Source organism: Neovison vison, chromosome 3 (assembly GCF_020171115.1).
Source record: "Neovison vison isolate M4711 chromosome 3, ASM_NN_V1, whole genome shotgun sequence".
In the NCBI taxonomy this organism is placed as follows: domain Eukaryota; kingdom Metazoa; phylum Chordata; class Mammalia; order Carnivora; family Mustelidae; genus Neogale; species Neogale vison.
Window position 1 is genome coordinate 38,576,134 of NC_058093.1, and position 13,115 is coordinate 38,589,248.

Genomic DNA, 13,115 nt, shown 5'->3' on the forward strand with positions numbered 1-13,115 from the left:
AGACTTTAAGATTTTCAAAATAGAGATAAATATGTAACAGTAGCTATATATGAATATATGACTTGGCATAAGATGAGCTAATACCAGAATTGTTAGCAACCACTTTACAAATATTTGGGGGATACCTCTTAGGTCAGCTTTCTTCAAGCTGGATCTGTCATGTGAAACAGTTGCATTTACTGCTACACTGATGTTCCTTCCCTCTGCATATATAAATATTTTCTTTCAATATTTGGATTAGTGGTATATATTTTGATCAGGAATGATCATTAACATTGTTCTGTGTTATTTTTCACCTATTCTTTTATTGGCTGCAAAGTATTCCATCTTCTAGGTGTGCCATAGTTATTCATTTAGTCCCAACTATCAAACCCTTAGGTCAGTTCTGATTTTTCATTGTCATAATTAACTTATGACAAACATTCTTATATCAAAATGTTACAGGATTTCTTCTTTAGTGTCCATGGTTCTGGGTCGTGCTGCTTAGAAGAATGAGGTAGATCAGACAGACGAACAGTGGTGGGCAGCAAAGCAAAGTTTATCGAGCCATAGTACAAAGCTCCTGAAGAGGAAGGGGACACATGAGGGTTGCCGATTTGGTGTTTAGATCTTGGGGTTTTTTTTTTTTTTTTTAAAGATTTTATTTATTTATTTTACAGAGAGAGAGAGAGAGAATGCACCAGCAGAGGGAGCTGCAGAGGGAAAGGGAGAAGCCAACTCCCCACTTAGCAGGGAGTCCAATGCCAGGCTCCAAGCAAGGCTCAATCCCAGGATTCTGGTATCATGACCTCAGATGAAGGCAGATGTTTAACCAACTGACCAGGTGCCCCAATATCTAGGGGCTTTTATGTTTTTTTTTGGTTTGGGCTGTCTTAATCTGATTAACTCCATGTGCCTGTCATCCAATCAGGTTTTTGTCATCTACCTATCCTGTGGGAAAGGGTGGGGCTCCTTCCGGGGTGGTGTCAAATCCTTTTAAGGGTGGTAACCTCTTAGGGCAGGGGCCTCTTATCCCTGCCTGCCTTTCTCCCAATTATCCTCATTAAACATGTTATACACATTTCTGATAAATTCCTGAGGATAGATTCTTTTTTTTTTTTAAAGATTTTATTTATTTGACAGAGAGAGAGATCACAAGTAGACAGAGAGGCAGGCAGAGAGAGAGGGGGAAGCAGGTTCCCCGTGGAGCAGAGAGCCAGATGCAGGGCTCGATCCCAGGACCCTGAGATCATGACCCGAGCTGTAGGCAGAAGCTTAACCCACTGAGCCACCCAGGCACCCTGAGGATAAATTCTTAACAAGTAGAATGTTTGAGTCCAAGGGTAGGAATGAACATCAGGTTTTTGAGGAGTATTGCCAAATCAATTTACGCCCTTCTCAATGATCATTAAGGGCTTTTATTTTTCCTTGTCCTTACCAATATTAGGCTTTATCACTTAAACAAACAAACAAAAAAAACAACGAAAACACAACTTTACCAATCTGAGAGACAATAAGTGGTAGAAAATATCTAATTTTCTCTTTTAATAAGTGTAGTATATGGAGCATAATTGAGTCTTAACAAGGCTTAGTAGTGATTCTGACTGCTGTGTTGTGCTGTGTAGAACTGATCTGCCGACCCGTAGCATAAAGGTCATATTTGAAGAAAGCTTTGTGCCTCAAAACAAACCCTGTGTTTCTGAGTGGGAAGTAAGGAGGCTTGGATTCTGGTTCTAGCCAGTCATCTTTCCTTAGGCAAGTGTTATATTCTCAGTAATTTACCTTAAATACCTCAGGGGGGCCAGTAGTGTGCAAGTTAACCTGTGTGCAAGTTAATCTGAGTCTGTGCCCTGAGAATCCTCCCTCTAGAGGACAGTATTGCAAGCATTTCAAGAACTGCTTCCTACATCAGTACCGGAGGGCTAATTAATTAGTCTAATGAATATCGGGAATAATTTTTCACTGATGAAAGGAGTAATGTGCAAGATAGGAGACAAGTAAGATTATAAGTGTTTCCCTGCCGTTTAAAAAATTTTTTACTTTATTTTATTTAAAATATTTTTAAAAAATTTTAAATTTTTAAAGATTACAAAAATATTTAAAATTTTTAAAAATTTTTAAAAATATTAAGAATTTTAAAATAATAACATTAAAATAAAAATTTGAGGGACGCCTGGGTGGCTCAGTTGGTTAAGCAGCTGCTTTCAGCTCAGGTCATGATCCCAGCGTCATGGGATCGAGTCCTGCATCGGGCTCCTTGCTCAGCAGGAAGCCTGCTTCTCCCTCTGCCTCTGCCTGCCATTCTGTCTGCCTGTGCTCACTCTCTCTCCCTCTCTCTCTCTGAAAAATAAATAAATAAAATCTTTAAAAAATAATAATAAAAAATAAAAAAATAAAAATTTGAAATAAAGATATTAAAAATGTAAAAATATTTTAAAAATTTAAAAAAATATTTTAAAAATATTTTTTAAATATTTAAAATTTAAAATATTTTATTTAAAATATTTTAACAATTGTGTACATCTCTCTGCCTTTTTTCAAACAACAGAAGAAATAAGCTTGGTAACAACTTTGCTGGAGTAGTGCCTCATCTAGAACTCCATTTGTTCTGGAATCCTCCACTTCCCCAGGGATTTAGTTGCTTGATTTGGCCAGAAGGGTAGCTGATTATGTCATTGTAATATGGGCGTACTTGCCCCAGAGAGATAATTCCCTGTGAAGGCTCCCACAGCGTGCCCAAGTGCACGGTGAGGAGGGGACTCCATTTAGCTTCCAGAAATGTAGTGTGGACTCTTGTGGTACCTGCTTGGTGGTGTCTTTCCTGTGGCAGAATTCAACCCAAGACTTGCTTTCACGGTAACATACCTCCGGTGATGTGGTCGTAGAGAGAGACAAAGCACCACTTCTAACATAATCTCTTGGAAACATTTTGCTCCTCTGTATGAGTTGCAAGAGATGGTCTAAATTATTTCTGACCTCCCCATTAGTTCAAAAGTTCCAGATCATGTGGTATAGAGACAGCATTAGATTCGGATTGCCTGGCATCTTTCCTCAATAGAAAGGAAATATTTATCATATTTAATGTTAATTTCAATGATGTCTAATAGAAAGGGAATAAAAAAGGAAACTGAAGTTTAGAGCGATTAAATAGCAAAGTTCTGTCTCTCTCCAGAATTTGTGCTCTTTCTACTGATGTCCCTGTGTATCACAGAGATACAGTAAAAGATACTGTAACGGATGACTCTGCTAGGGACTAAATTGTGTCCTCCTAAAATTCCTATGTCCAAGCCCTAATCCCCACGGTTGGGATTTGGTGATAGGGCCTTTGAACAGGTCATTAAGGTTAAATGAGATCATAAAGGTGGGGCCCTGATCCAATATGACCGGTATCCTTATAAGAAGAGACAGACGCTAGGGATTCACACGGACAGAAGAAAGGCCATATAAGGCCCCAGCAAGAAGGTGGTCGTCTGCCAGCCCAGGAGAGAGGCTTCCGAGATGCCAAACCTGTCAACAGCTTTCCAGAACTGTGAAGCAATAAATTCTGTCAATTAAGCCTTTAGTTTTTTGTTACAGCAGTCCTAGGGACCAAAACACCCTCACCTCTGTGTGGATGGGGTGGAAAGATGTTTAAGAGAACCATTTTGGTGAGGTTCCTGCTCAGGAATATCAAAAGTGTCAGGTTAAGGTATTTTCTGCAAGTTTTGTCAGACTTTAGGTGTTTGTAACTTATATATTCTATATGTAAACCTATATGAATAGTAAGCCTTTAATTAAAAGTCCTACTTTCTGTTGGGCAGGGTGCCAGGTAAGATGGTATAAAGAGTCTCCACAGCCCTGAGAGTTTGGTGGTTACCTTTCGGATATCCGGGAAGGGGAGGAGGTTGGGAGAAGGAGACGACAGGGCACAGGAAGACAGCTCTACAAGGAGAGGAAAGCTGGCTAAAGCCCAGGCCTGTAAGCGGGGAGAAAGAAGAGACGAGCAATGAGGTGGTCAGGCAGTTCGAAAGCTGGGGAGGAGGGGTTCTAGAACCACACCAAGAAGGGCCTAGGGACAGGGCAATGTAGGGACCAGGGCAGTGGCCCAAAAAGGCATACCCAGGACCTGTGTAGACCCCAGAGAGCGATAGGTAGGTGGGGATGGGAGAGAGGAAACTATAAACAAGGGGAGGGCCCATATCAAGTTGCACCTGCTTAACAATTCTGCCTTGGGCAGAGCCTTCCAGACTATTGCTATAACCTTACACGGCGATGCTAGTGAGAGAGGAAGCCAACCAGTTTCTCTGCACCGTCCCCTTACCCATCTGTTCCCACATAGCCCTCATCTAAATGTGGAAAAAATCTGGTTTGTCAAGTTGGTGGAAGCTTTGTCATCTCAATAATTTCCCAGTTCCATTGTAGGTTGAAGGACATGAGACAAATTGGATAGGCTTCAGGGGGCTCCTCATCGGGGCCAGGAGTTGACACTGCAGTGAAATCAACATAGAACTTACATGCAGTCCGTAACCATGGAAATGAGGTTTGCTCCAGATAAACCAACAGGTTCCTAGATGTCCAACGGGCCATGAGCAGGTCCATTACCAAGAAGAGTCCTGTGTAATCACCCTTACATGCATCAGGCAAAACATAATAATGGTGCTTTCCCTGGTGCTGGTCTTGTAGGAAAGTATCCACTCATTGTGTCTGCCCTGCAGAAAGAAAGGGAGGCAGAGAGTGGAACAATTAACTTTGGAACTGGCTCCCCAAGTTAGAGAACGCCTACTCTCAGAGACCCTCAAGAGACAAGTGGCCATTTTAGTCTGCGTGATTTTAACATCGATTGACATGATAGATTTTTAATATTCCTTCCAGCACTTTGATTTGTGACCCCAATCTCTAAGGAGAATGTTGACTGATGCGCAGACCTCATTTCTGATGTGATGTGACACCAGATGGTAAAGTTACAGCTGACGTTGGACACGTAGCCTTAGTGGCTACTGCAGGGAATTTGCAAAATCCCACACCAAGCTGTACTTGTTGGGATTGGGTTTCGGAATCAGTTTTATTCCTATCCGTCTCTATTCAATCACAGGTAGTCTTTAGATGGTGGAAGATCTCTCTGAGGAGTGAGTATCGATCAGCAAAGCCTGGAGAAGCAAAAGACTCTCATGAAGAGTTCCTAGAGAATTCCCACCTTCAAGGTAAGGAAGGAAGCACGTTATGTACTTCCTGCTTAATTTCCTTTAATCAGTGACAGATTTTGTCACAGAAATAGCCAGCATATCGTCATTTGAAATACTGATATGTTATTATGTACTCAAAGACAGATAATTGCTAACATATCCCAAAATTTCTCTTGCGAAAAATCTTCAAGTGTTTAAGATTCCAGGTTAAAGTGTCGGTTCCATTAATAATCTTAAATTGCATAAATATAATTTTTTCCTACAACATTGAATTAAAATGGGTTTCCTTTAGTTAACAATAAATTGAAAGGTTATTTGAAAACACAGTCAACTTCTCAAATCCTTGGACTCTCATGCATTTTGGCAAAATTGCTGCCATTTCTTTTTAACATCAAGGTTTGCTTCAGAAGTAGCCTTAATCGGGAAGCACATGGTTTGCCCTCCGGTTTCCCCTGTGCTTTTTGCTTTCATAACATGAAAATTTCCAATAAAAAGCTGGGGTGCCTGGGTGGCTCAGTTGGTTAAGCCTCTGCCTTCGGCCCAGGTCATGATCCCATGGTTCTAGGATCAAGTCCTGCATTTGGGTTTTTTGCTCAGCAGAGAGCCAGCCTCTCCCTCTGCTGCAGCTCCCCTGCTTAGGCTCTCTTGAGATCTCTTTTTGTCACATAAATAAATAAAATCTTTAAAAATAAAAAGCAAATGATCTTTAACAAACTCCTAGATACCTATCACCTGGCTTCAAAGATACTCAAAATGTGGCCCAAATCTCCACACTAAGCCACTGTTCCCACTGGATTAGTTGGAAGCAAATCTCAGTTGTTAACATCGTTTCATGCTAAACCACTTTAGTATGTGTCTCTTAAAAGGAGGCCCTTTAACTAACCTCCTTAATAATTATTTACCTTCATACAAAAATGGAAAACTAGGGTGCCTGGATGGCTCAGTGGGTTAAGCCTCTGCTTTCGGCTCAGGTCATGATCTCAGGGTCCTGGGATCGAGCCCCGCATCAGGCTCTCTGCTCAGCAGGGAGTCTGCTTCCTCCCCTCTCTCTCTGCCTGCCTCTTTGCCTACCTGTGATCTTTCTCTCTGTCAAATAAATAAATAAAATCTTTAAAAAAAAAAAGGAAAACTAGAAGCCATTTTAGAAATTTTTATTTTATTAGGAGTTAATATCAAACTTTTAAATATGCGTTCTCATTTTATCATTACAATATCCTTGTGAAATAACCAGTATTATCCCCATTTCACTAATGAGGTTAAGAATAGATATGCCTTTCCAGGGTGCCACTGCTAATGACGGGCATTGCCAGGACTAAACACCAAGAGTGGAAAAATCAAGTGCATGAACATTTTTTATTTCTTTCTAAGTTTAGAAGTTCTATTTACTTATTTTATTTATTTATTTTTTTAAAAGATTTTGCTTATTTATTTGAGAGAGAGAGTGAGAGAGATCATGAGAGGGGAAAGGGTCAGAGAGAGAAGCAGAATTCCTGCGCAGAGACCCCGATGTGGGACTCGATCCCAGGACTCAGGGACCATGACCCGAGCCAAAGGCAGTGGACTAACCAACTGAGCCACCCAGTCGCCCCTCAAGTACATTAATCTTTTTTTTTTTTTTTTTTAAGATTTTATTTATTTGACAGAGAGAGATCACGGGTAGGCAGAAGCAGGCAGAGAGAGAGGAAGGGAAGCAGGCTCACTGCCGAGCAGAGAGCCCGATGTGGGGCTCGATCCCAGGACCCTGGGATCATAACCTGAGACGAAAGCAGAGGCTTTAACCCACTGAGCCACTCAGGCGCCCCCATTAATCTTATTCTTAAAGACACATTCTGGGTGGATCTTTGATAATCAACACTCTTAAAAGATATTCTACTGCTTAAATTATAGCATGTAATAGTTGTTTTTTTACGCAGAGAGTGGGTTTGGTTTGATTTTGTTTCCTTAAACAGTTGAAAGTCTGGATTGATTGACTTCAATTCCTGTTGTTGCATACATCTTCTTTAGTTAACCTCCTTATAGAAAGTACTTAAAAAGAACCATGTTGGGGGAAAGGCTGTCCACTTTTCATTGAATAAAAATCAGTCCAGGTACTCCTTGCTTATTTAACTGTAAAATAGACAGGTTTCTGCAGTGATGAAGTCAACTGCTATAGGGGAGCCTGATTGGCTTAGTCATTGGAGCGGATGACTCTTGGTCTTGGAGTGACTCTATTCCGCGTTGGTTATAGAGATGACTTACAACTAAAATCTTAAAAATAAAGTAAACTCTATATAACACATTTCATTTTTAGGTCAGAATCCAATTTACTTTCTGAGCATAGTAGTAACTACCACAAAGCTTATGTCTAAGCAAGAAATATTCACGGACAGACCATGTGATTTTCCAATCACAAAATCTGGCAAGGGACATTGGCATTGCTTGTGTTCTGAGTACAATCTCTTGCTTGCCCCAGACACCTCCCACACCCCTGCCCCCTGCCAGGATATAGGGGTGGGGGGGTGGGGCAACAGTGGCTTGGGGATAACACTTGTGGGGTTCCTGATCCTGGGAAAATAGGCAATAAGGTGGGACTTTTAAAATTGCAGCTGGAGGGGCCCAGTCAGTTAAGCATCTACCTTCCATTCAGATAGTAATTTCCGAGAGTCCTGGGATCGAGCCCCACGTAGGGTTCTCTGCTCAGCCGGAGTCTGCCTCTCCCTCTCCCTCTGTGCCCTCTCTCACTCTTGCTCTCTCTCAAGTAAGTAAATAAAATCTCTAAAAAATAAAATAAAATAGAATAGCAGTCTGAGAGCTGCAGTTTCAGGACTGGCTGGTGGCCTCGGGACAGGAGTAGCACTGAGACATTGAATTAAATCACCTGGCAAGTTCAAAGGCACCTGTGTTTCACTTTTTAGACTTCTGCAGCATCCGGGTCTCTGGCAGAGGAGAAAACTCCAGACAGCGATATTATTTGGCCCCTTCCTCCTCCTTGGTCCTTAAGGAATCCCTCAGAAGGCAACCCTACAGCAGAAGAGGCGTGCGCTGGGCCCAGAGAGAGGCTCAGGGGTCAGTGGCCAGAATTTGAACTGTTGCTGCTCCTACCCAGCTGTGTGACCACAGGCTGACCCTGACTCCCTCTGTAAGCCCACTTTCTCCTCATACCTGGGGAAAAAATGGTTATTCCATGTGGTCGCTGTGGGCATTCAGGGATCTGACACCTGAACCATATTTAGAGCCACACACACTACATGGTCAACTCATAATCATTATTTTCTGTTTTTAAGTATTGTTTGACTTGGTTTGATTTTTCCTATTCTCTTCTTATCATATTCCCAAGATCCCCCCCATGGTTTTTCTCACCTGAAGTTCCTCTCCCACTCATATGGTACACACTGACGATACGTCTCTAGAATCTGGGCCACCCTTGGTGTTCTGGCAGAGGACCGGAACCATGTCACTCTTACTTTCTTGACCTCTGCAGCACTGAACTTGGAGGGGACATTTTCTTCTCCTGGCTTCCACGAGCACCAAGCTCTTGGTTCTTTTCCTGCCTCACTGGTCCCTTCCCAACATCCTTGTCGGTTCCTCCTTTTCTCTGCCAATCTAACCGTTGGGGGCTTAGGGTTAGCTCCAATGCCTGTTCTCTTGTCTCTCTGGGCTTAACTCCTGGGGGGATTGGATCTGGGCTCTGGCTTTAAATGCCATCATACACTGACAAGTCCCAAAATGATATCTCCAGCTGGCCCATCTCCCCAGAAACTCCCCACTCAGATTTTTATCTGGCTGCTCCCTTGACATCTCCACTTGAGTTACTTCTAATGGGCTCTCAAATGTAACATGTCCAAAAATAGCTCCTGATCTTCCCTCCTGCCAAAAAAAAAAAAAAAAAAGCCCAAATCCTACAGTAAGCTTTGGTCTCTTTCTTTCTCTCACATGCTTGATGTCATCCATCAACAAAACCAGAATCTGAACGGTGGTTCACAGCCTCCAAGATGGTCCCTAAACATGCCCACCTCTCAGTGTTCACAGCCTTGTGTCATCCCCTCCCGCACTGTGCTCGGTCAGCGTGTGTGACCAGTACAATCTGGCAGGACTGATGTGTCACTTTGGAGGTTAGGTTATAAATGACACTACGACGTCTGACTTTTCTTTTTTCCCTCTTTCTCTCACTTGCTCTGGGGGAAGCTGGCTGCTGTGGCTCAAGGCAGTCCTGTGGAGAGGCCCGTGTGATGAGGAACTGAGACCTTCAGTCAGCTGCCATATTCAGGAGCTTTCTTGAATGTGGACCCTAGCACCACTGTCAAGGCTTCAAATCATGCAGACCCACATAAGGTCTTGACTGAACCTCAGGAGAAAAAGACTCTGAGCCAGAACCACCCACTCCCACATTCCTGAATCTCAGAAACTGTGAGAAAATAAATGTTTGTTGTTTTAAGCTGGCAAATTTGGTAATCATTTGTTACTTAACAGTAGATAACTAATACAGAATGTTTCTCACCAATTCCAACTCTGGTCCAACCAACAACAACCTCTCAACCAGATTATTGAGTTAATCTTCTAACTGGTCTCACTTTTCCTACCCTTGCCCTACAATAGTGTGGTCTTGTCACAGTAGCCAGTATTAGCCCTTCAAGACATATATCAGGTCACATTACTTGTCTGCTTTAAGACTTTCAGTGGCTTCCCATCTCACTTAGGGTAAAAATCCAAATCTTGTAGTGATCTTCAGCCACTCTCCTCTCTTGTGTACTCTATTTAAGGCACACTGGCCTCCCTGGTGCTTCTTGAATAAACCAAGCATGCTCCTACCTCAGGGCCTTTGCACTTGCTATTCCCTTTGTTAAGAATATATTTTCCCAGATGTCCCCATGATTTGCTCTTCATTCAGGTCTCTGCTGAAACTACCTTATTAGAGAGTGTTTTCCTGACTACCGCATAAAATAACAATCCCCTCTTCCTTAACCTGGAAGACTGGCTCTCTCATAACACTTTTTACCACATGATATAATCTATGGTATTTGTTCATTTATTGTCGGTCTCCATCACTAGAATGTAAATTGCCTTATGGTAAAGACTTTGCTTTACTTACCAGTGGGTCTTTGGCACCTACCTAGAGCAATAGATAGCTCCGTAAATAGTTGCCGTATGAATTATTTGAGAGAACTCTTAGGGAGTGGGACAAGGTAAATTCTACAACAGATCCTTCTTAATTACAAATCTGGTCCTAACAGAGTTCAGGTTTCTCATCAATGGTTTCTTCCAGAGGGGGAAGAAAGCCCTTACACCAAGTCTGGTCACACTACCAGACTGATACTTTTAAGACAGTTTTTCAAGCCCAGGGACCACATCTTATTAATCATTCCTTTTTCAAGATCAGGTTCATGGTAGGCAGTTAGTATATGTTTGTTAAAATGAATGAAAATACATTTTCTGATGAAGGAATATTGCTTAAATAACAAAATTACTGCTCAAACTTTATTTTCATGGCTCTAAATTCATATAAGAACACAAGGAGTAAATTTTAGAACTTACTAGTATATTTATACTTATGGTAGTTATAAGCAGCTCTGGAGGAACACATCACATAAAACTGCAGGAGTGGGCTCTGCTGCCATGAGAGTACTACAGACTGGATGACTGAAACACCGGGAATAGACCTTCTCCTAGTTCTGGAGGCTAGTTCAGGCTCAAGGTGCTGGCAAGGTTGGTTTCTTCTGAGGCCTCTCTCCTTGGCTTGCAGATGGCCACCCCACTGTGTCTTCACTGGGCCTGTCCTCTGTGTGTGTGTGCCCACTTCTGGTGTCTCTCCATGTGTCCACATTTCCTCCTCTTTTAAGAACAACAGTCAGAATGGATTAGAGCCCACCCATATGACCCAGTTAGCCTCACCTTTCAAGGTCCTTTCTCCTGGGGGGGCGGGGGACCCTGGCTGACTCGGTTGGTTGAGCATGTTGACTCTTGATCTCAGGGTCATGAGTTCAAGCCCCACATTGGCCGTGGAGCCTACCTTCAAAAATAAATAAAGGTCCTTTTTCCCAGTGCAGTCATACTCCAGAGGTTCTGGGGTTTACGATGTCAGTGTATAGATTTGAGGGCGGTCAGGAGGACATAGTTCAGCCCATAGCAAAATACACACTTTTCAGGTAGGGGAATTTCTGTAATCTTGAAAACAGAGTGTATCATTACTTAATTAGTAATTAATGATTGTAGTGGTTTCCTATTGCTCCTGTAACAAACTACCACCGTGTAGTGGCTTAAATAATAATGATTTATTGTCTTATATTTCTGGAGATCAGAAGTCTCATCCAGCAAAACTCAAGGTGTGAGTAGGACTGCCTTCCTTCTGGAGGCTCTAGGGGAGAATCTGTTTCCTTGCCCCTTCCAGCTTCTAGAGGCACCTGCATCCCTTGGCTTCTGGTTTCTTCCTCCATCCTCCAAGGCCGTGATGATGGCCTGTCCAGTCCTTCTTGTTCTAATACTGCTTCCGTGGTCACATCTCAGACTCCTCTCTGACTCCGCCCTTCTTGCCAGGCACCCTAGATTTGAATTTTTTTAAAATATTTTATTTTTTTATTTGATAGGGAGAGAGAGACAGTGAGAGAGGGAACACAAGCAGGGGGAGAGGGAGAGGGAGAAGCAGGCTCCCTGCTGAGCAGAGAGCCTGACATGGGGCTCGACCCCAGGCCCCTTGCTCATGACCTGAGCCGAAGGCAGATGCTTAATGACTGAGCCACCCAGGTGCCCCTAGATTTGCATTTTTTAAGAGACAAAATTCATATATTTATTTAAAAAGCCATTCATACTTACGTACACAGAAAACTATTAGCAGGCAGTCGAGTGTTGCTTAATAAAGATTATTTCTATTCAGATCTTGGCTTCAAATGCGCTACACGTTTGACCTTGGGCAAATGATTTAGTCTGTTGGTTTTTTTTTTTTTTAAAGATTTTATTTATTTATTTGACAGAGAGAGAGAGCACAAGTAGACAGAGAGGCAGGCAGAGAGAGAGAGGGAAGCAGGCTGAGAGAGAGCCCAATGCGGGACTCAATTCCAGGACCCTGAGATCATGACCTGAGCCGAAGGCAGCGGCTTAACCCACCGAGCCACCCAGGCACCCTTAAGTAATCTCTATACCCAGTGGGACTTGAACTCACAACCCTGAGATCAAGAGCAGCATGCTCCCGCATCGGAGCCAGCCAGACACCCCTAATGTAATCTCTTTGGGTATCAGTTTCCTCAACTGTTGATAATGGGAATAATAACAACATTAGCTCATAGGGTCCTTATGAGGAGTAATTGAATGAAGGCTAAGAATTTGCCTAACACCTACAACTAGCTATTATAGTTTTTAAAATTTTTAAAGTGAAAACTCCTTCTCTCTTCCTCCAAGCTCTACTCCCCAGAGATAACTGCTATAAATAGTTTCTCTTGCATTTCAATTCTTTCTGTTTGGGATTGTGCGTGTTTGTTTACAAAAACACAATCTTGAATTCTTTAATTTTTGCACTTGTTATATGTTGTGAAATTTTTTTTCTGTTAGCATGCATAAAGAAATACCTTGTCCATTTCCAAGGCTGTGTGGTGTTTCTTGGTAGAAATAGACAGTTCTTCATTGACGGGCATTTTCAGAAGCCTTTGGGCACATTCTGGGGCATATTTATCTTTGCACACTTAGGTGAGAATATTAGTAACATAGATTCCTCATCATGGAATTACTGGGACCAAAAAAATATACATTATAAATTTTGATAGAGTATTTTATTTTGAGTATTTTATTTTGTTACTGAATCTGTAGCCCAAGGCTCAGTTGACCAGCAATGGTATTTCTGTTAGCTAGTTTGAGTAGGCCTGCCATGGGATGGATGCCATGATCTCTAATTTGTTTGAGCTTTATAATTATGCTAGGTTTTTTTTTCTTAAGATTTTATTTATTTATTTGTCAGAGAGAGAGCGCACTCGCAGGGGGAGAGGCAGGCAGAGGGAGAAGCAGGCTCCC

General features: G+C 42.2%; 1 protein-coding gene across 2 annotated transcripts in view; it reads left to right on the forward strand.

Annotated features, from left to right (window-relative positions):
- The window catches only part of FBXO36 (F-box protein 36), a 92,639-nt gene that overhangs the window by 56,056 nt on the left and 23,468 nt on the right, over positions 1-13,115 (forward strand). The window contains exons 1-2 of one of the 2 annotated variants that reach the window (XR_006383801.1): positions 5,087-5,159; positions 9,306-9,392. Coding sequence is in view for 1 of the 2 variants with exons in the window: in XM_044241796.1 (XP_044097731.1) it covers positions 5,051-5,159 (109 nt within the window). In the remaining variant the exon portion in view is untranslated. Of the gene's footprint in view, positions 1-5,050; positions 5,160-9,305; positions 9,393-13,115 lie in introns of those variants that run through there. The other variant, XM_044241796.1, reaches the window with a different exon arrangement.